The sequence below is a fragment of the Emys orbicularis genome, chromosome 11 (assembly GCF_028017835.1).
Source record: "Emys orbicularis isolate rEmyOrb1 chromosome 11, rEmyOrb1.hap1, whole genome shotgun sequence".
Taxonomy (NCBI): domain Eukaryota; kingdom Metazoa; phylum Chordata; order Testudines; family Emydidae; genus Emys; species Emys orbicularis.
Genome location: NC_088693.1, coordinates 73,597,736 through 73,617,228, shown reverse-complemented (window position 1 = coordinate 73,617,228; position 19,493 = coordinate 73,597,736). Strand labels below are relative to the sequence as shown.

Sequence of the window (19,493 nt, the reverse complement as noted above, 5' to 3'; positions counted from 1 at the left end):
CTAGCTTGGTGAAATGAGCACTCTAACAGGGCTCCATAGTTTTAGTATGATACATATCACATATAACACACACAAAATTCATCCACTTGACAACAATGAAGCATGGGACCATCAGAAAAAGATGAACATGGGACTGGATGGGTTAGGGGACTGGTAAGAGGATACAGAACCTTTCTCTTTTAGATCAGTGGTTCTCAACCAGGGGTACTCAGAGGTCTTCTGGGGGTACATCAACTCATCTAGATATTTGCCTAGTTTTACAACAGTCTACAGAAAAAGCACTAGTGAAATCAGTACAAACTAAAATTTCATACAGACAATGACTTGTTTATACTGCTCTATATACTATACACTGAAATGTAAGCACCATATTTATATTCCAATTGATTTATTTTATAATTATATGGTAAAAATGAGAAAGCAAGCCGTTTTTCAGTAATAGTGTGCTGTGACACTTTTGCATTTTTATGTAAGCAAGTAGTTTCTAAGTGAGGTGAAACTTGGGGGTATACAAGACAAAGACTCCTGAAAGGAGGACAGTAGTTTGGAACGGTTGAAAGCCACTGTTTTAGATCACCATTTCAAATCTGCCTGCGGTAGGTAGGTAATGGCATAAAGTGGTCACTATCTGACAGCTGTTTGATGGTGTAAATCCAGTTCTTGGGGGACAGGACCAGCATCACAAATCCTACACACCAGCTGGTATCCTGTGACAAGCACAGCAGAGAGTCCAAGGGTAAAATGGGTATGGAAACTGAACTACCTTCTCCACCTCGGTGGCAGTCCCTCTAGGTCTTTGGCACTTTAAATAGAGGAAATAAAGGGTATTTCTACATTGCAAAAAAACAAACCAACCACAGCAGTGAGTCTCAGGAGCCTGCGTCATCTGACTCTGGCTCGAGCTATGGGGCTAAAAGTAGCAGAGTAGACATCCCCGCTCGTTCTGGAGTCTGGACTCAAACTCAGTGAGGGAGAAGGGTCTTGGGCTCCCACCCAAATAGGAACATCTACACTGCTACTTGTAGCCCTGAAGCGGTGGCCAAAGTCAGCTGACCCAGGCTCAGAGACTCACTGCCATGTTTTTTTCCCCAGCGTAGATGTACCCTGGAAGAAAGAGGAAACCAAACGTTCTATCACCTGTCCCATTGAAGCGCAGCAGAGATGACTTGTGGCATTCAGAATGGTGTACACTCAGTAACTGCCAGGGTCAGTGTTATGGCTAACTAAGCAACAGAGAGTCCTGTGGCACCTTTAAGACTAACAGATGTACTGGAGCATAAGCTTTCATGGGTGAATGCCCACTTCGTCGGATGCATCCGACGAAGTGGGCATTCACCCACGAAAGCTTATGCTCCAATACATCTGTTAGTCTTAAAGGTGCCACAGGACTCTCTGTTGCTTTTTACAGATCCAGACTAACACGACTACCCCTCTGATACATGGCTAACTAAGTTACTTTATGAATGTAGGACCAAAGAGGTAGTGAAGCATGACCCCCTTCTGTACCTAGAAGTTTCTTGCTGTCCAGTTTCTGTCTGTTCAAAGGGTTTGTGCCATACAGCAGCGTGTGCGCCTCCGAGTGAACTGTCTGCAGCTCTTCTAGAGTTGCTTTTCTTCCACGAATACACTGCAGGGGGAAAGGAAAGAAGTGGTAAAATTATATTTACTACAATTACCTAGTTTGTCTTTTTATTTCCCTTTGGCAAAAAGGAAATACTGTTGGAAGTTATACTGCACTAAGGGTTTGTTTTATTTAAATTACAGGTTAAAAACAATTTTTTGCTGACAAATATTTTTATTAAACTATTATGCAAAAATTCTTATTTTGTTTACTCACAAAGATATATTTTTAGTCATGAGAAGGATTTCAGCTTAATCCCATTAACCAAAAGATTTTATATGTAAAATAACCTTTTGGACTTTTTAAAAGATACATGCTCCAAAACCTTTGCTGACTTGCACAGCAGCTATTCTCATACTGATGTGTCAGGATTTAGTGGCATAAATCATTTCTATGAATAAGAGTCAGCCACAGAAGCTGTTCACTGATGGAAGAACAGTGTTCCAAACCTGCACAAAGAAACCCCACCACAACTAATAATAGCTGAACGGCAAAGACTTTGGGGCTTCTCTTCAGAGAAGCAACTAAGGGTTAATCAAAATCTTTTTGCTCTAAAAACTGGGCTGGAGATCATGCAAGGTCAAACTTGAGATTCCAACCTGATTTAGGGTATGCCAGAAAAAAAACAGAACAATGTTTCTCCTCCCTGCTCTGATTTACAGCTGGAACCAGCAAGAGTAGATGAACACAGAGGATGAAATCCTGGCTTCAGTGTAATCAATGGCAAAACTCCCATTGACTTCAATGGGGCCAGGATTTCACCCAGAAGGTTTTACAACTTGGACCTTTTCCCAAATCTCAAAACAAGCTCAGTCTGCATTCCGGGCAAGCCTTAACGTTTAACTCATCTTTGCTCGGGTCTAATTGTTACGGCTGAAATTCACCTCTGTGCTGTGGGCCAGCAGAAGGCCTGTGCAACAATGAAGTGCTATTTTGAGGTGTTGAGTGGGACTTAAGCAGTGAGGAGACTTTGGCCTGATCCCCGATATAAGAATGAACTTCACCCAACATGAAATGGCATTTGGATTCTCTCCCATGCTAGGGAAAAGGCAGTAACTTTCTGGAGTTCAAGTAGTGACAAACTTTCCATTTTAAGTGGGGGTTTGTAACTTTTTCTAAAATGTCATAAAGGAAATACACAGCTTGGACAACAAGGCGTTCTGTTTGGTGATGTGGAAACAAGAATTTTTGGGGGCTAAGTGTGCTGCAAAAGTTGCTTTGTTTATGAAACATATGAGTGTAAAAACATAGGTGTTTTAGGTAGTTCAGAATTTATCCTAATGTGCTTGGGGTATTTTTGGTCACAGTGTCTCTAAAATTCCTGTATCGGTGTGCTCTGTCCACAGCATGTGGAGGTCCCAGGAGCACCAGAAACTGCCATGGAATATCTTTAATTTTGCATGAGGGCAGTCATCAGGACTACCGAAACTGGAAGGATGTGGTTCACATCTCATTCAGAGCACAGCAATACTTCCAACAATTCAGCACCTGTTCTAGTGCAGAAGTCTCACCACTGGCTATGGGCTCAATATCTTGGGCAACTACAATGTCTAATATTCCAGAGAGGAGTGCACTACCTAGAGAGCCACAATGACACCTGTTAAACCGTACACAGGCAGCATCATCTTTCAGACAACATTGTAGGGCATAATGCTAGGTACACAAACCAAGCTAATCAGAGGGGATTTTGCCTCAAAACTTTGGTGCAACCTGTATTCATGTGTTTAAAGATGTATTTGCACAGGAAGTAGTTTTATAAAGTCCTTAAGCCTTAAACCAAGAAAACAAAGCGTGGCAGGAAGCTCCTCTCACTCTCGTGATTTGGGTCACCTGTCCAGTTAAGTTCCTCTTTTATTTGTATTTTCTTTAAACTCTACAGGTAAGATTTTCTGAGGGTAAATGCTGATGCAAAATACACAGTCATGTTACAAAGTAGCTGCAAAAACACTAGCCCCAATGAGTTTGAAAATAACCTCCAAGAAAAAATTCTTTACCCTCTTTTGTGCCTTCCCTTCCCGCTCATGATAAATCTGTTTCAATTATTCCTTTATCCTTTCTCTCTTTCGTGTTTTCCCTCTGCCTAGAGGCCATTCTTGTTCTCTAGACAGATGAACTGACTTGTGCTCAACTGCTGCTTTTTTTAGATTTTCTGGAATAATACATTGTTACTTGTATTATCTGGCTATGCACAAACAGAGGAGAATGGTAGCAGTTCTCCAAATCATCATCAGGTAAACAGCTACATCTCTGCTGATTTCAAAGGAGAACTACCATTAACACCAGTGGAGGCCTTGACCCTACATGTGTAATACAAAGTAAAGTGAAGCTCTGAGGTGTGCTTGTCTCCCCAAAGTCTGTGCCCAATGGGAGGCTAGAAACACCACTCTCCACTCTAAATAATATCCTAGTCTTTTTAGGTACCGTAAATTTCATATTGTTCAAACCTTTTTTCTGTATTTCTAGTAAGACATCTTTTATTCTTCTCAGGAAACACGCAGTTCTACATAGACTTTGGGAGACAAGCACACCTCAGAGCTTCACTTTACAACCAAAACATCCTTTTAATGTAGAGTTTTTGTTTTTAATAAGTATATAACGTGCCTAGGCGGAGCTTTCTCCTTCCAATGTCAGGGATGAAAAATTAAGCCAAATTCTAGGAAACTCCTGCCAATTCCTTCTGGACCATTCAAGTTCCCTGACATAAGACCTACAGATGAAGCTTGATATCTGCAACAGTTTGCCGTGTACCCCAGCCTTGTGGGGAAGAGAAAAGGGTTATTTAGAGTCAGTGCAAACAAGGGACAGATAGACTCCAACATGCCAGTACAAGTCAGTCAAACCTGACAATTCTTCCTCCCCAGTCACCTTTTATAGATACTTTGCATCCTGCATTCCGATATTGCCTAAATACAAAACAATATATTGTATCCATAGTCTTAACTGCATACCAATGTGTAACCCTTTACAGAGCTAGAACCCACAGGAGAGTTTTAAGAAGAGATGAAGAGGGAGGATGCGACTCAGGGGCGTGGAAGTTTCAGAGAGATGACTCAGTGGGTCAGTACAAGTTAATGAGTGACCCCAATTAGAGTGGCTCAGAGGGGAGGAAAAGAGGAACTGCCAAGATTAGGAATGAAGTGAGTGGGTGGCAAGGAGACAGATGAGCCAGAGGAGGGAAAGGGGGGAGTGGAGCAGCAAGTCCGGGCACCATTTTGAAGATAAGGAAGGGGGCTGTGAGACCGGTTTGGAGATAACTAGGAAAGCAGTGGAGAAGGAGGAGCAGGAAGACAATTAGAATCTGGAAGCCAGTGGAGCCATGGCATTCTGGGCACCCTGAAGTTTACTGACTAGAGATTGAGGAAGATCATAAGAAAGGACATTGTAAAAGGAAAGACAGGATGTGATTAACACACGGTTAAGGCTTTCAGTAGAGGAAGGGTCAAGTAGCGGAAGGGTCAAGATGAGGTTGAAGGCTACCAATGTTCAGAAGATAATTACAGACCAGGGAAATGTGGGAGGAAAAATGTTGAGTGTCAAACATAACTCCCATATTTCCGCCCTTGGGAGCAGTATGAAGGGCCAAATTAAAGCAGGTAACAGTTGTTTAAACTTTACAGATCAAAGCACTTTATTGCCACGTGGAGAATGTCTTGTGATACAGAGGTAGGAGATGAGGCAATTAATACTGCATGGTTTAAGCATTGCTTGTAAAAAACGGACCTAAATGACAATAGATTGTTTGTCTTGTGTATATTTTTCAAAAAAGAGAGAATAATCCCAAAGTTCAATTCAATTTGACTTTTCAGACACAAAACAGTCTCAACTCTTTCTTGTTCTCTATATAAAGATGCAAGCACTAGAAGTTTAGCTAATGACAATGCTGCCCCCAAGTGGTTAACCTTCCTTACTGCTCAGAAATTATTTCTAACCAGACTAGCTTAATCAGAGGAAGCTATGTAATATGCAGTTTCCTCAGGATAAACCAATGTTATAGGAATTTAGTTACATCTGTGTGCCTTCGTTAGTCTCCTCCGGGTCTCCACAGCAGAGATGGGCAACTAAATTGATACTAATCATACTGATTCTCTGCTCTGCGGGACCATAAACCCCATTAAAACCCCTTCTTTTGCGGGACCTCAATCTTAGCTAGACCATCAAATTCACCACAATATTAAAAGGAAAAAAAATGCCACAGAAGCCCTGGAAATATCAAATTAAGGATAGAGTTTAACCAATAACTCCTGTTATTACAGCTTGGGGTTAAAATACAAATCTTAATTTACAATAGCAATGGATATTGAACTCCGGCAAAAGTCAATGCTAGATAGGTATTTCACTATAGTGAGAGTAATACCAGAAAATTATATGACTAACTCCTACTGCAAATATTGCAATAACTATTGGCCAGACATACACTATGAAGTTCTATGAATTCTGTGATTGTAACTGTCACAGTAATGCAATGAAATTGGACAACCCGAAAAGTATTCATGGCAGATACAAACAGACAAATAGAAACAGTCATGTATGAATGGGTTAAACATAAGACACATTTGGCAGAACCCAGCCTACAGTCAGATCCATGAAAATCTAAGAACAGAATCTGGTACAAGTTTGTGTGCCCATGTGGCAATCAGAGATCCAAGTTGCAAATTCAATATGCTGGTCTTTAAAAGCAGAACATTAGAGTCCCTTAAAATGCACACACATGAAATCCTACAGCAGAATCAAAATACCAAGTCTCTTCTCTCTCTCCCAAACACATGACTGAAACTACATGTCTGCCGTTCCTGTGGCAGTACTTATTACCTCACACTTGCCACGGAGGCCTGTCTCTTGAAGCCTGGACCAGATGCTCTGGATTCTCCCTGCATGCTCTGGGTGGCTGTTTGTGTTTCCACAGGTACACTGGTGTTTCAGCATCAAGGTGTCGTATACAAGGCCTGCAGCAGAAGTTACAAAAATTGCTTGCAATAAAAAACTGTCTTGTGAGACATGGAAAAAAAATCCTCTGCTGTGGACTAGAGCCTACTGTACTGAACTGGAATTCTAAACACAATGGCAATATGCATTCCACAGGTAGATGAAGAGCATTAGGAAAAGAAAATTGTAGACTGCAGTAAATGAGGTGGACAACTTGGTTATATGACTGGGTTGTGTGCAATCGTGGGGACTGGAGTCTGTGATCCAGGAGGTTCCTTCTAGTCCTGTGTTCTTAACTTCTAAGGTGGCATTGTATTATCAACCATGCAATGACTTCTCCCTGTTGGAAATTCTCAGTGTATTTGGAAAAGAAATGAATCATTAATACTACTAGAGGACGAATCTGTACGGTTTATAACAGCAGATGTACAAATGAAAGCAGGTGAAAGCACAGATTTAGGCAGATGTGAATACAAGAAAGTGTTATAAAAGGACACTATATTTCTTTGACTCTCACATTAAGTACTATTACAACTGCTGATAAAATGGTTCCTTAATCCAAAAACCTGGAAGAAGCGGATACGTCCATGGAAGGGTCTTTGTTCCATAAAATAGTTTACTTTAAAGTCTTCACATCAAGGTTACTTGACAACACAAGACTCAAGGTACATGGAAAGCAGTTTATTAGCACACACTTAGGGATAACTATTCAATGTGTTACATGGGAATTTAGCAGTGTTATTTCCTTTAAACATGGGAGTCAAGAGGCTGAATCCCTGTGCAACAATATTTACCCAATCTCAACAATGTAGGTGACTCTGATACGTGTTACACTTCCACCCAATTACACTTCTGGACTAGGATTTGTGAATTCAGGTCAAATACACCACTGAACAAAACTACCAGTTTTTCCACAATTGTGTATTCTGGGGAATAAAGGATGATATTTTTTGTTTAAACACAACGGACATAGTGAAAAGTTTAGTTCTAGCCTTCCCTTAAGTCAGAGATAGGTTTGTGTTGGGGAGCACCCAAAAATCTTTGAAATATCAGGGGGTTCAGAGGATGCAGGACAGATTTGCAATTAGTGTTGCTCCTTTGAAAGCCAACCAGTTTGCCAAAGATGTCTTTCCACTGTGCACTGGGGTTGGTGCTGACACTTTCAGCCATTAGGGCAAGTTGTCTGGCAATTCCTCACTCTGCTCCAGGTTTTGGGACCTCTGAGTGCAGAAAAACACACCCTATAGCTCCAGAGGACAGAATGGAGCTCTCGTTAACTAAATGATTAAGTTAACCAAAGTTCAATTAATCAGGGCTTTACAATAAAAATTTATAAAAGTGCCCACCTGTCTGCTTCTTTCTGACATTATTCAGCTCCATTAGGAGCTGTTTGGGCAATACCAAGCAATGCAAACTGAAGTTGAAGAGAGGATGTGGGCTAGTAGAATGGATAGCTATTGTTTTTTACCTTGGCACTGGGAAAGAACACTGGATTTTGCTCTGTCTCTATCTCAAATATATACCTATTATATATAGAGGGCATGCATGCACATATCACAGGGATGTGTGCATATAGATAAAAAACACATGGTACAGTATTTTATATAGATACATTCATACATTGAAAGAAGAGATGGTGGTGGGATGGGCTACATATTCTCCTTTGGTAAGTTCGGAGAGGAACCAGGACTCAGAAAAAGTCCAATCTAATTAAATCCTAAAACTCTTCCCACCCCTGGTTAAACAGTGACAAAGCAGTATTTCACTGAAGTTTATCTTGTATATTTATGAATTATTCCCCATTTTTAACATCTACAGCTACTGGAAAGAGTAGGACTGTACTTTCTCTAATTGAGGACACTGTGTTGCACACAGAAAAAGTAAATGCTTGACCATTTACATTTAAAATACAAAACTACTTTGGCCATTACAGGTTCATTGCTGGAAAAATATTCCCCAAGATGTGGGAACAATCATTTTTAAAGGTCAGTACTAAAGCCAACTGGCTTTTCTTGGCAGGATAAACATATGATTTGAGGTTCAGATAATTATACTGATTCTGCAGAGAAGGAGAGAATAAATGCCCTTCATCAGAAATAAAAAAATGCTTTAACACAGAATATCAGAATAATTTATGGAATTCATTTTCACAGGAGATCAGAAGCTGGATAACTGCAAACCAATGGCCCAACTTGGGAATCCTTGTTCAAGTGAGTAAAATTGTACATGCACCAGTATTCCAATTAACATCAATGGATCTACTCGTCTTAGCAAGAACAAAGGGTTAGACCCCTAATGTAACCAACCTTAAGTTGGTTGTCATCTACCCTTGCGCAAGTGCAAAATGCTGCCATTCCGATTTTGCAGGTTTTATATCTACTTTCCTCTCACATAGCACAAGTACAATGTCATGCTTCAGGACATAAAACTGATTGCCTGCAATAAGCAGGCAGGTTTTTTTTCAATTTCATATGTACTAACGCACTCCTCAGATATGCAATATGCCCCCCCCCCACACACACACACCCCACGTATCTCCCCTGCAATATACCCTTTAAGCATTACTGCTAGAGACAGGATAATGAAATAGAAAGACCCAGTGATTTGATTCTATACGGCATATCGATGTTTCTAACTCTCCCAAGAAAATGCATTAGAAGGATTTACTATATAACACTTTAAAAATAAAAATGATAAAAAATTAGAGGCAATTTTTAATTCATTTGCCTATTTTACACAGGCTGATCTTTTAAGATGCACTATTGGAGTCTGTTGACCTCTTTGGTCAGTTTGGTTAGGACCTCAAACCAAGCTTCTCTTTTCAAGCCACTTATTAAAAAGATGATTTAAAAATTAATTTCAAATCCTTATTTACTGTAAAATTCAAGGCACTTAATTATAACATTAGACTTTAAAAACAGTCACCATTACAACTGAATCTTTTCCAGTATAACTATGGCTGTGTGTGTGTGACCGCGTTGTGACAAGATGCCCTAGAGCACTTCTCTGTTTGCCTTTACAAATATTTCAAAAAAATGTCATTCCCCGCCCTCCAGATCAGTATTTTCTGTATCAAGTGGACAGAACTTCAATTCAAGAAAGTAACTCTCTGTACCAAATCTAACTGGGTACGTCTCTTCTAGAATATGAATGGAGTATGCCTGAAACATTTTGCTTTTCCTTTCTGTGCCTAGCTCACCAAAATATTAAAGTTTTAAAATCTGAAAACTCTTCTGTTACTCTGAGCTGCAGTAATAAAATGGAAAATTCTTTTCCATCTAAGGTAATAAGATATGTACCAAAAACACTTGTCTAAAAGGTTCCCCGCACCCCCCCAAGAAAGAAAAAGAGTCACGACTCGAATAAGGGCAGAGGAGGATTTAAATGCACCATTTATAATGGTATAAGGAAAGAACATCAAAATATTCTTTTCCTCGACATTTTCTATTACCCAATTTCAATGATACAGACAGCTGGGTTGTGACTCTCCAATGCCTTGCACCTTATGTTGGCTGTCATCTGTACTTGTGCAAGTGCAAAATGCTGCCATTCCAATTTTAAAAGATTTTACACCCCACTTTCCACTCATTGCATGAGTATAAATAATTGCACAATGTTCAAGGTAGTGGAGAATCGGGCCTCTGGAGTTGAAAACGTTTCACAAATTAAATGTTGTGAAAAGGATATTAACCAGATAAAATACACTAAGTACTCTGCACATTATTGTCTTGTCACAGTATTATGTGTCTCATACAATGTAAAGGTAATGTGGGTTTCTTCTCGTTTTAAGCAATTTTTTAATCCTACCTGAACACTTATTTTCTTTAATTTGACGTCTACAATTGTAGAACTTTGAGCAGATTTATTTACAGTTTTCAAAATCACTACTCTTATTGTTCCACTCTAGTATATAATTATAACTGAAATTACAAGGCACATATTTAGGTAAAATGTAAATCCCATGATAGTAAATGTTACTGTACAGTCAAATTTTGTAAAGACTCATACGACTGATGCCGCAACTTAAATGGTGAAGCTGGAAACAAATAAGGGCAAGTCATGACTCAACTTCTAAAATGTACATAGGATCCGTAATCTTGAAGACTGGGATTTTCAAAGTGGGCTAAGAGAACTAGGTGCTCAATGTCCACTGACCTTCAATGGGATTTGGGTGCCTAATTCCCTTAGGATCCTTTGAAAATGCCAGCACACACTATTGTATCCTTGCCCTTTCTGGTGCCACTACTGACTGCATTGTTGTTTCCATTAGATATCAAGGTATTCAGACGTTATAAAAACTTGACATTATAAGGCCTGATTTTCAATAAGCAGGCAACTGCTTGGATATGTACACTGCTAGACATGCATGCTCAAATTCACAGCTAGCATGCACAGGTACGAAAGGCTCGTACTTTACATCTAACTGCTGTTATTAATGTAGGCCAACAAACTTACAGACCAAGCGGATTGTCTTTCAGGGTATGGAAAAATATTGGTTTAGGTACTTCAGTTATTTAGTGCAAAGAAAATAAAAACAGGAATTGTGATTTGGCCTTGAGACTTTTTTGCACACAGACACTTTCATTATTTGGTAAGACATTCATTCACAAAATGGCCTTTGGTATATTGGGAAGAAATCGGTGCATGTTACAAAACTCTTCTTAACTACCTAACGCAGGAATTGAAAAACTCCATATAATGAGTGACTATGCAAAACAGAATTTACCAAAGAAAATAGAATGCATATGAAAGGATTTTGATGATGGTCCTTAATGGCTTAGGAAGGAGAAACTTTTCTCTCTTTTGGTCTCTGGGGGAGAACAGTATCCTACACACATTTACACACTTTGGTAGCTGATCCAAGAATGAGGAATTGTGCCTACCTACCTTCCAGGATGGGGCTAGTATGGACTATAACAAGAAAACAATATCCATGTTATTAAAAAGCCCATTATTGCATACTTACAATTTAAGCTCAGCTGCCAGACCATTTACACTATGGACTGAATATTTTCCTTTTCTCTCTCTCTCTCTCTCTCTCTCTCACACACACACACACACACTACAACAGTGAAATTAAATTGTAAAAAATCTATTTAAAACCAATGTGTATCTCCTACGCAAAAATCCATTCAGTGCAGGAGGGTCAGGCCATCAGGTAACCTGACGGCTATCCTAACTTAAGACAAGTGGCTACCATATGCCATCTGTGAAGTGATCTGCCTCTGACATAGCATAGCCCCTTCCTGCTCCTTACACCAGGGAGGAACAGGAGCTGATTGGCAGAGCTAGCTCCTATGCCAATGATACCACAGCTGAGAGTTTCGCCTATCCCTGGGAGGAATTCACAACAAGGCTGCTGCAGCCAGACCACAGCCTCTGTGTGACACTCAGAAGGTGCAAAAGGGCTTGAACTGGGGCAGAGAACATGGTCCAAAATCTGCTTGGAAGTAAATTAAGAGTTCAGGCTAGAAGCGTTGCTTGGTACATCGTCCTTTATCAATCATGCTGTGCTTCTTCCTTCCTCACGTTCACATCAACCGCATGGTTTAGTCTGAATTGGCCTTGTTTCTGGGAATGTACAGTCATAACACTGCATCGCTTTCACTTTTTTTAGCTTAATTAAAATACACATGTAGTATTCTCCCTCTATAGGATCTCTCCCTTTGGTGATGGAGGTTGTGGGGGGCGGAGGGGGAGGGCGGAATATGGTGTATAATGACTGACCCAGATTGTTCCATCCCCCACTTAGCCACAGAGCATGGGGTTAGCCAAAGCCAGAATAACATCCTGGCCTCCAACTGATAGTTGGGAATACACCAGGATTGGGGGTGGCTTTTTCACGGGAGGGCAATCCTTGCCTCCTCCAACGATGCGTTAGCGTCACCCATTCCACTTCTACGTGGTCAAGTGCTTTTTAAGGAATAAATGATAATGTACCCAAACAGAACTCTCAGCCACATCCAATCACCCTCCCAGGCCCTGAAACATTACCTGTTGTGAACCTTGGCTTAGTGGGTGGCTCCTGTACGGACATGGGGAAGGTGGCAGCTGCGGGTGAGGACTGTGCACGAGACAGAGGCCGATGTCCTCCCAAAGACACTGGAATGCCAGCTGCCTCCATGGATGCCTGGTAGTTTCTCAGCTGGTGAATGCGTTGCTGCTCCAGTAGAAGAGCTTGCTGTTGGGGAGGATGGAAAGGAAGATAAGGGGACGGGTCATGCGAATATCACAATAAGAAAGGTTGGCATGGCATTTTAAAACCAATTTTGTTTGGAGGTTTGGTTTATTTCCTAGATACAGTGAACACACACACATACATTAAACATACATACGGAGGCGTGCTAAAATGAAGGCCTGATCCAAAGCCCACGGAAACAGTGGAAAAGGTCCCATTAAATTCCATGAGCTCTGAATCAGGGACTTAGTACACACTCACGCACACTACAGACTCTACGCACCCTCACACAGCTATTCAAGTGCAGCTTTTAACGAGCTCAAATTTGCTTCTGGATACAAACCCACACGCTGACTTTGCAGCCTTCCATGATTTATGTTTTTGCAACTCAAGACCACCACTCCCCTTCTGAATGTGCGTAATAGTCAAAATCTGCACAAGAGTTATCACCCAGAGGCCCAACATGTGACTGGATCAGGGCTGATGGCAGAATGTTCCCAATGGAGGACCCTTCACTAAATGGCTTTCCCATATTGATCCAAGGGTCAGGACCAAGACCGTGCCAAGCTCATATACTCGTGCGGACACCAAAAACAATTAAGACAAATTAACTGAAGGTGTTAAGTTAAATCACATTAAAACCCTGCATAGACTGTCTACTTTAGAAATAGAGAATTTAAGGTGAGTGTGACCTTCTGTATATCACAGGCCACCAGGACTACCCTGCACCCACACGCTAAACCCAATAACTGAAATTAAACCAAAGTATTACAGACATCAGAAGACTAAACTATTATGTGTCACATGCGGAGAATAGGGGGTACTGAGGTGTACCAGTGCCTGAGGCCCTTGCAATGGCAGGCAATTACACAAGATACACTCAGATGATCCCAGCAAGAAACCTGCAGAGGAAGACAAAATTTACCCCAGGACCTCTGCCAAGCTGACCTAGGGGGAAAATTCCTTCCCAACCATACAGGGCATTGGGTGGGACAACTCTTTCAGTCCTGTGGGTTGGATGCCAGTTGTGGGGCACCTCTGCAGTCCACATACAGAAATACATGCTGTAGAACATGGTGTCCTCCATGCAGTGTAATCGTTCACGAACAGCATATGAGATTATGCTGCGCAGAGGATGCCACTTTGCAGAGCAGGTTTGCTCGGGGGTGGGACGTGGGGTGTGTGTGGACGCTTTTGAGGGCCAGATCTGGCCCACTGGCTGCCAATTAGACCACTGTTAGTTAGACCCTGTGCATGTGAGCAAGAACCAGCCAGCAAGCACCTGAGGGACAGAATGCTCGTTCCAACCTCAGAACACTGGCCTTTGTTCCCAAAGGGGATTAAGTAAAGTGAACTAAGACCATTTTACTTCTGAATGAGTGTGTCCACATGGGAGGTTAATAAGCTTTAAACTAATGCATTTTAACTTCACATCTTTAGTTAATTCCACTTAGCTTTTCGGAGTGTCCCCATATAGAAAAACGCTCAGTCTTCTGTCTGAACTGTGAAGGACGTTTTCTTTTTAGGAAAAAGAACGAGGAGTACTTGTGGCACCTTAGAGACTAACAAATTTGAGCATAAGCTTTCGTGGGCTAAAACCCACTTCATCGGATGCATGCAGTGGAAAATACAGTAGGAAGATATATATACACAGAGGACATGAAAAAATGGGTGTTGCCATACTAACTATAACGAGGGTAATCAGTTAAGGTGGGCTATTAGCAGCAGGAGAAACAAAAACCTTTGTAGTGATAATCAGGATGGCCCATTTCCAACAGTTGACAAGAAAGTGTGAGTAACAGTAGAGGAAAAAAAATTAGCATGGGGAAATAGGTTTTACTTTGTATAATGACCCAGCCACTCCCAGTCTTTATTCAAGCCTAATTTAATGGTGTCAAGTTTGCAAATAATTCCAATTCTGCAGTTTCTTGTTGGAGTCTGTTTTTGAAGTTTTTTTTGTTGGAGTATTGTGACTTTGAGGTCTGTAATCGAGTGATCAGAGAGGTTGAAGTGTTCTCCGACTGGTTTTTGAATGTTATAATTCTTGACGTCTGATTTGTGTCCATTTATTCTTTTGCGTAGAGACTGTCCGGTTTGGCCAATGTACATGGCAGAGGGGCATTGCTGGCACATGACGACATATATCACATTGGTAGATGTGCAGATGAACGAGCCTCTGATAGTGTGGCTGATGTGATTAGGTCCTATAATATGTGGACAGAATAGATATGTGGACAGAGTTGGCAATGGGCTTTGTTGCAAGGATAGGTTCCTGGGTTAGTGTTTTCGTTGTGTGGTTGCTGGTGAGTATTTGCTTCAGGTTGGGGGGGGCTGTCTGTAAGCAAGGACTGGCCTGTCTCCCAAGATCTGTGAGAGTGGAGGATCGTCCTTCAGGATAGGTTGTAGATCCCTGATGATGCGCTGGAGAGGTTTTAGTTGGGGGCTGAAGGTGACAGCTAGTGGCGTTCTGTTACTTTCTTTGTTGGGCCTGTCCTGTAGTAGGTGACTTCTGGGTACTCTTCTGGCTCTGTCAATCTGTTTCTTCACTTCAGCAGGTGGGTATTGTAGTTGTAAGAATGCTTGATAGAGATCTTGTAGGTGTTTGCCTCTGTCTGAGAAGTTGGAGCAAATGTATCTTAGAGCTTGGCTGTAGACAATGGATCGTGTGGTGTGGTCTAGATGAAAGCTGGAGGCAGGTAGGTAAGTATAGTGGTCAGTAGGTTTCCGGTATAGGGTGGTGTTTATATGACTATCGCTTATTAGCACTGTAGTGTCCAGGAAGTGGATCTCTTGTGTGGACTGGTCCAGGAGGAGGTTGATGGTGGGATGGAAATTGTTGAAATCATGGTGGAATTCCTCAAGGGCTTCTTTTCCATGGGTCCAGATGATGAAGATGTCATCAATGTAGCTCAAGTAGAGTAGGGGCGTTAGGGGATGACAGTTTTCTTTTTAGGTTGCTCGGGTAATTGTCTGAGATTAATACCTTATGTCTATATTTTTATTATGGCAGGGGGAAGCTGTAAATTTGGGAAGGATTCTTGCTGCAGCCAGTTGTTAGCAGCATGATGTTAAACGCTGCTTAAGTTTTATTAATGCAAATGTGCCCAAATGCTCAGGCAATAGGCTCATGTTTGTGTAAACCAAATAAATAATGGGCAACAGAAGCATGGCTGCAAACTGGATGCTTTTAGAACCATAAAACCTGGAGTGTGGCCATCTATCTACACCTTCCCCCTTTTTACTGCTGCAAGGACATGATGCCTTTGGGAGATATTTGAAGGTAATGATGTTGCAGCCACTTGATCCTCATTTGGCTCCCTGCTATTCGTAATGCACAGGTCTTGCAGCATTTCCACAAGGTCAACAAACTTCTGCTGTGCTAGTCCTACAGAGGAGGCTGGTTCCAGGGTCGAGGGCTCCGTGCCAAAAATACCCTGCCCCTTCCCCCTTCAATCTGGGGCTGACAGCTTGACTTAAACAAAATCCTCAGCCTGCTAATATCTACTAATCAAAGATGTATTTGTTTATTTTAAGAGTCTCACTTTTTCTCTTATATAGGAGGAATAAAAGAGGCCCTCAACTACAAATGTGCACTCTATTTTGAATAGCTAATACAGATTCAAAACCAAGGTGAGGTGAACTTTAACAACACTTTCAACTAAGCTTTCACAGCATTTAGCTCCATTTTAGAGAGCACTAAGTGACTGCTTCCCCACACCACACCTACTGTTAGTGGGTATTCTATTACTGGATGCTTTTAGAACCATAAAACCTGGAGTGTGGCCATCTATCTACATACACAAACATACTTAAACAGCAACAGAGGGTTCTGTGGCACCTTTAAGCCACAGGACCCTCTGTTGCTTTTTACAGATTCAGACTAACTTGATACTTGATACTTAAACAGCAATGCAGGTCAGGAGGACCATCCTGCATGCACCTTGCACAAGTTTTCCACTCCTATCCACTTTATGCAATGTTTATTAATATATGAATATGGGTTTTTTTCTGCCCTAGTATGGTGACACACTGAGAAGTTACTGCTATTTTCACAGATCATGGCTTTTTCTGTGGGCTGGACCATAAGACACATTTCTGGAGTTAGGAGGCAAAAGAGCATATATTCTATCTTTAAAAACCAAACTAGAACTATACAATGCCAGAAACACACACAGCCTCCTGATAAAAATCAGTGATTTACAACAAAGGTTACCATATTGCAGCAGAAAAGACAGGACCAGAGCCTCAACTGGTATAAAGCAGCATAGAATCACTGACTTCAATGGAGCTACACCAATTCTCACCAACTGAGAATCTGACCAGTTATATTAGCAAAGGACACAGAGAAGCAGAATTATGACAAGTGACCCCTGGCAGAGATGTCCAAGGTCTCGAGCATGGGCTTATGAAACACCTACTCTGTATGCGTTCAAGGCCTAACATGATTCCAAACAAGTAAATGAACGCTGTTTAACAGTCACCTTTGGAATTCTAGGTATTCCTGTGCAGAAGTCACAGTTTATTTGCCCGTATTATTCACTGTTTACAAGGCTGATCTATTTAATGAAGGCATCTCAGGATCTTTTCCTAACAGTATTAAGTATTTTTCTGTTTTCTTGACTTTCTAGGTACAGATTAGATACAGTCAGGCACTTGTTTCCTTCATCTTTAATTCACAGACCTGGCCTACCATGGGTATACAGATCCCAGTGCAAACGACTATTTATGTATCCTAATTGTATTGCATGCAATGAGCATCCTGTGAAGGCTGCTCTCCTTAACACTCAGGGCTGCTCCTGTAGCTGGGGATCAGGATCCAAAGGAATACGTCTGTGCTGGCTGCATGGAGGGGAGGTAGCATAGCAGCAGTTTTAGCACAAATATCACCTGAAGATTCCTTCAATTAGAAGGAATTCTCCAGCAGCCAGATGCCCGAGCTTTAAGCTTGTTCTGTGCTGTCAGAGTGGTGCAAACCAGTCACAGTACACTGGAGACTCGAGAGGCAAGTATCCACTGTGATAAGGCAGGAATTCCACTTTATTTTCTAAAGAAATGACATTTGTTTCCTAGGGTTGGCAAACTGTCCTTTAGTGGACAAGTCATGTGTTGATAGCATGGCGGGGGTGTAGAAGGCTGCCCTACAGTGTCTGAAACTGGCAAAAGCAGGGGCATGGACATTAGAAATAATCACTTTTCTTTCTTCCTAAATGCAGGTCCAATTTGCATACTTTCAACCAACCTAATAAACCTGGAACGATGTGTACTGTGTCCCTGTGTATAAGTCATTACAAGAAATATACAGTTTTGCCCTGATGCTTCGTTTCCCCCCAGCAATCCAGCCACACTTCCTGTATGCAACGTCTGCAGATGACTTGGTATGCTGGCCAGCAAACGTCTCTTGGTGAAAAGTGCTGTGTTCCAGCTGAATCCCAAAGGACATGGAAATGTTTCCAAAGGTTGCATCATGCTGCAATTACAGCTAACGTTATTTTCCACAGGCAATGGGGATTCACCAGTTTGTAACATACCTCTCAGTTGCTTTAGGTAAAGCCCATGGAAGTCAATGAAAAAACTCTTATTGACTTAAATGTACTTTGGATCAGGTCCTAATTGCATTGTCTTGCAGCAGTGCCTCCCCTCACCCCCTGCTTGTGCCAAAGCACGTAATACTATAGTCATAAAATGCAAGTGCTGTCATCTCTGTGGACCATACATTGGCGCACTGCTGTCGTTATTCCTCTTCTAATGAGGTTCAATATACAGCTGTGTAATGATATCCCTAGCCCTTCTATCTTCTAACCATATTTAGAGATGGCAATATGATGACGCTTATTGATATATTATTTAATTTCTATAATTCTAAGGATAAGTTCTTCATTATTCTTTGCTTATTAAACTTATTAGATGATTGGGTTAATTTTAGAAGTGTTTTCATGTAGTTAATCGACCTGGACTTCAAATGTATACTAATTATAAATACTCTATGCTTCACACATATTTGCCCCTTTAAAATCAATAATAATTGTACAGTAAAAGCTTTGTTATCCGGCATGTTGGGAGAATGGGGGTGCCAGTCAGTGAAAAATTCCAGGTAATTAAGTTTTATGCTTACCAATGGAATACCAATTTTCAAAGAATTAAAATTCAATAACATGAATAAAGTATAAAATAGTATACAGGTACTCACCAATCCAGTAGTTGTACTGCATTGCAGAGTGGTTGGTTTCTTGAAGCACTTAGATGTATACAGGTAAAGTTTTCTATACAGTAGGTTATCTTATGACACTACATATCACTATGGGTGGCGCATGACGTACACCCAGATCACTAAAAATACACTTCACACTAAAACTATACTGAACATAATTTAATCTTTTTTTGATGATTCAGAAGGCACTTCAGGATCTTGCAGTGATCAGGGTCGTCATTATCAACATCAGTAATCACTGTAGATGTAGACTGGGTAGGAGATTGGGCTGAATCTGTCTGTAATGACCCTATGACACACCCTGGAAGCTGCTTTTTTGAATAAATCCCTGATACCAGCTTGCTTACTTGTCTTCTGCCTCTTTTGCATAAAAGTAGAGTGCAGAATGTGCAATTGCATAATGTGCTGGGCAGTATACTAGTCCTGGTTACTAGATTGAAAATTTGTATTGGGAGATATCAGAAATGCTGGTTAATAGAGCTTTCTGGTTGATAAAGTGCCGGATAACACAGCTTTTACTGTTATAATTTGAAGCATATCACTGAATACAGTACCAAGTTACA

At 41.1% G+C, this 19,493-nt stretch overlaps 1 protein-coding gene across 1 annotated transcript in view; it reads right to left on the bottom strand.

The window, feature by feature from the left end:
- The window catches only part of HDAC4 (histone deacetylase 4), a 453,690-nt gene that overhangs the window by 67,874 nt on the left and 366,323 nt on the right, over positions 1 to 19,493 (bottom strand). Inside the window, exons 14-16 of the mRNA XM_065412876.1 lie at positions 12,539 to 12,725; positions 6,431 to 6,564; positions 1,507 to 1,627 (exon numbers count right to left, since the gene is read on the bottom strand). Coding sequence (XP_065268948.1) covers positions 1,507 to 1,627; positions 6,431 to 6,564; positions 12,539 to 12,725 — 442 coding nt within the window. The remainder of the gene's footprint in view (positions 1 to 1,506; positions 1,628 to 6,430; positions 6,565 to 12,538; positions 12,726 to 19,493) is intronic.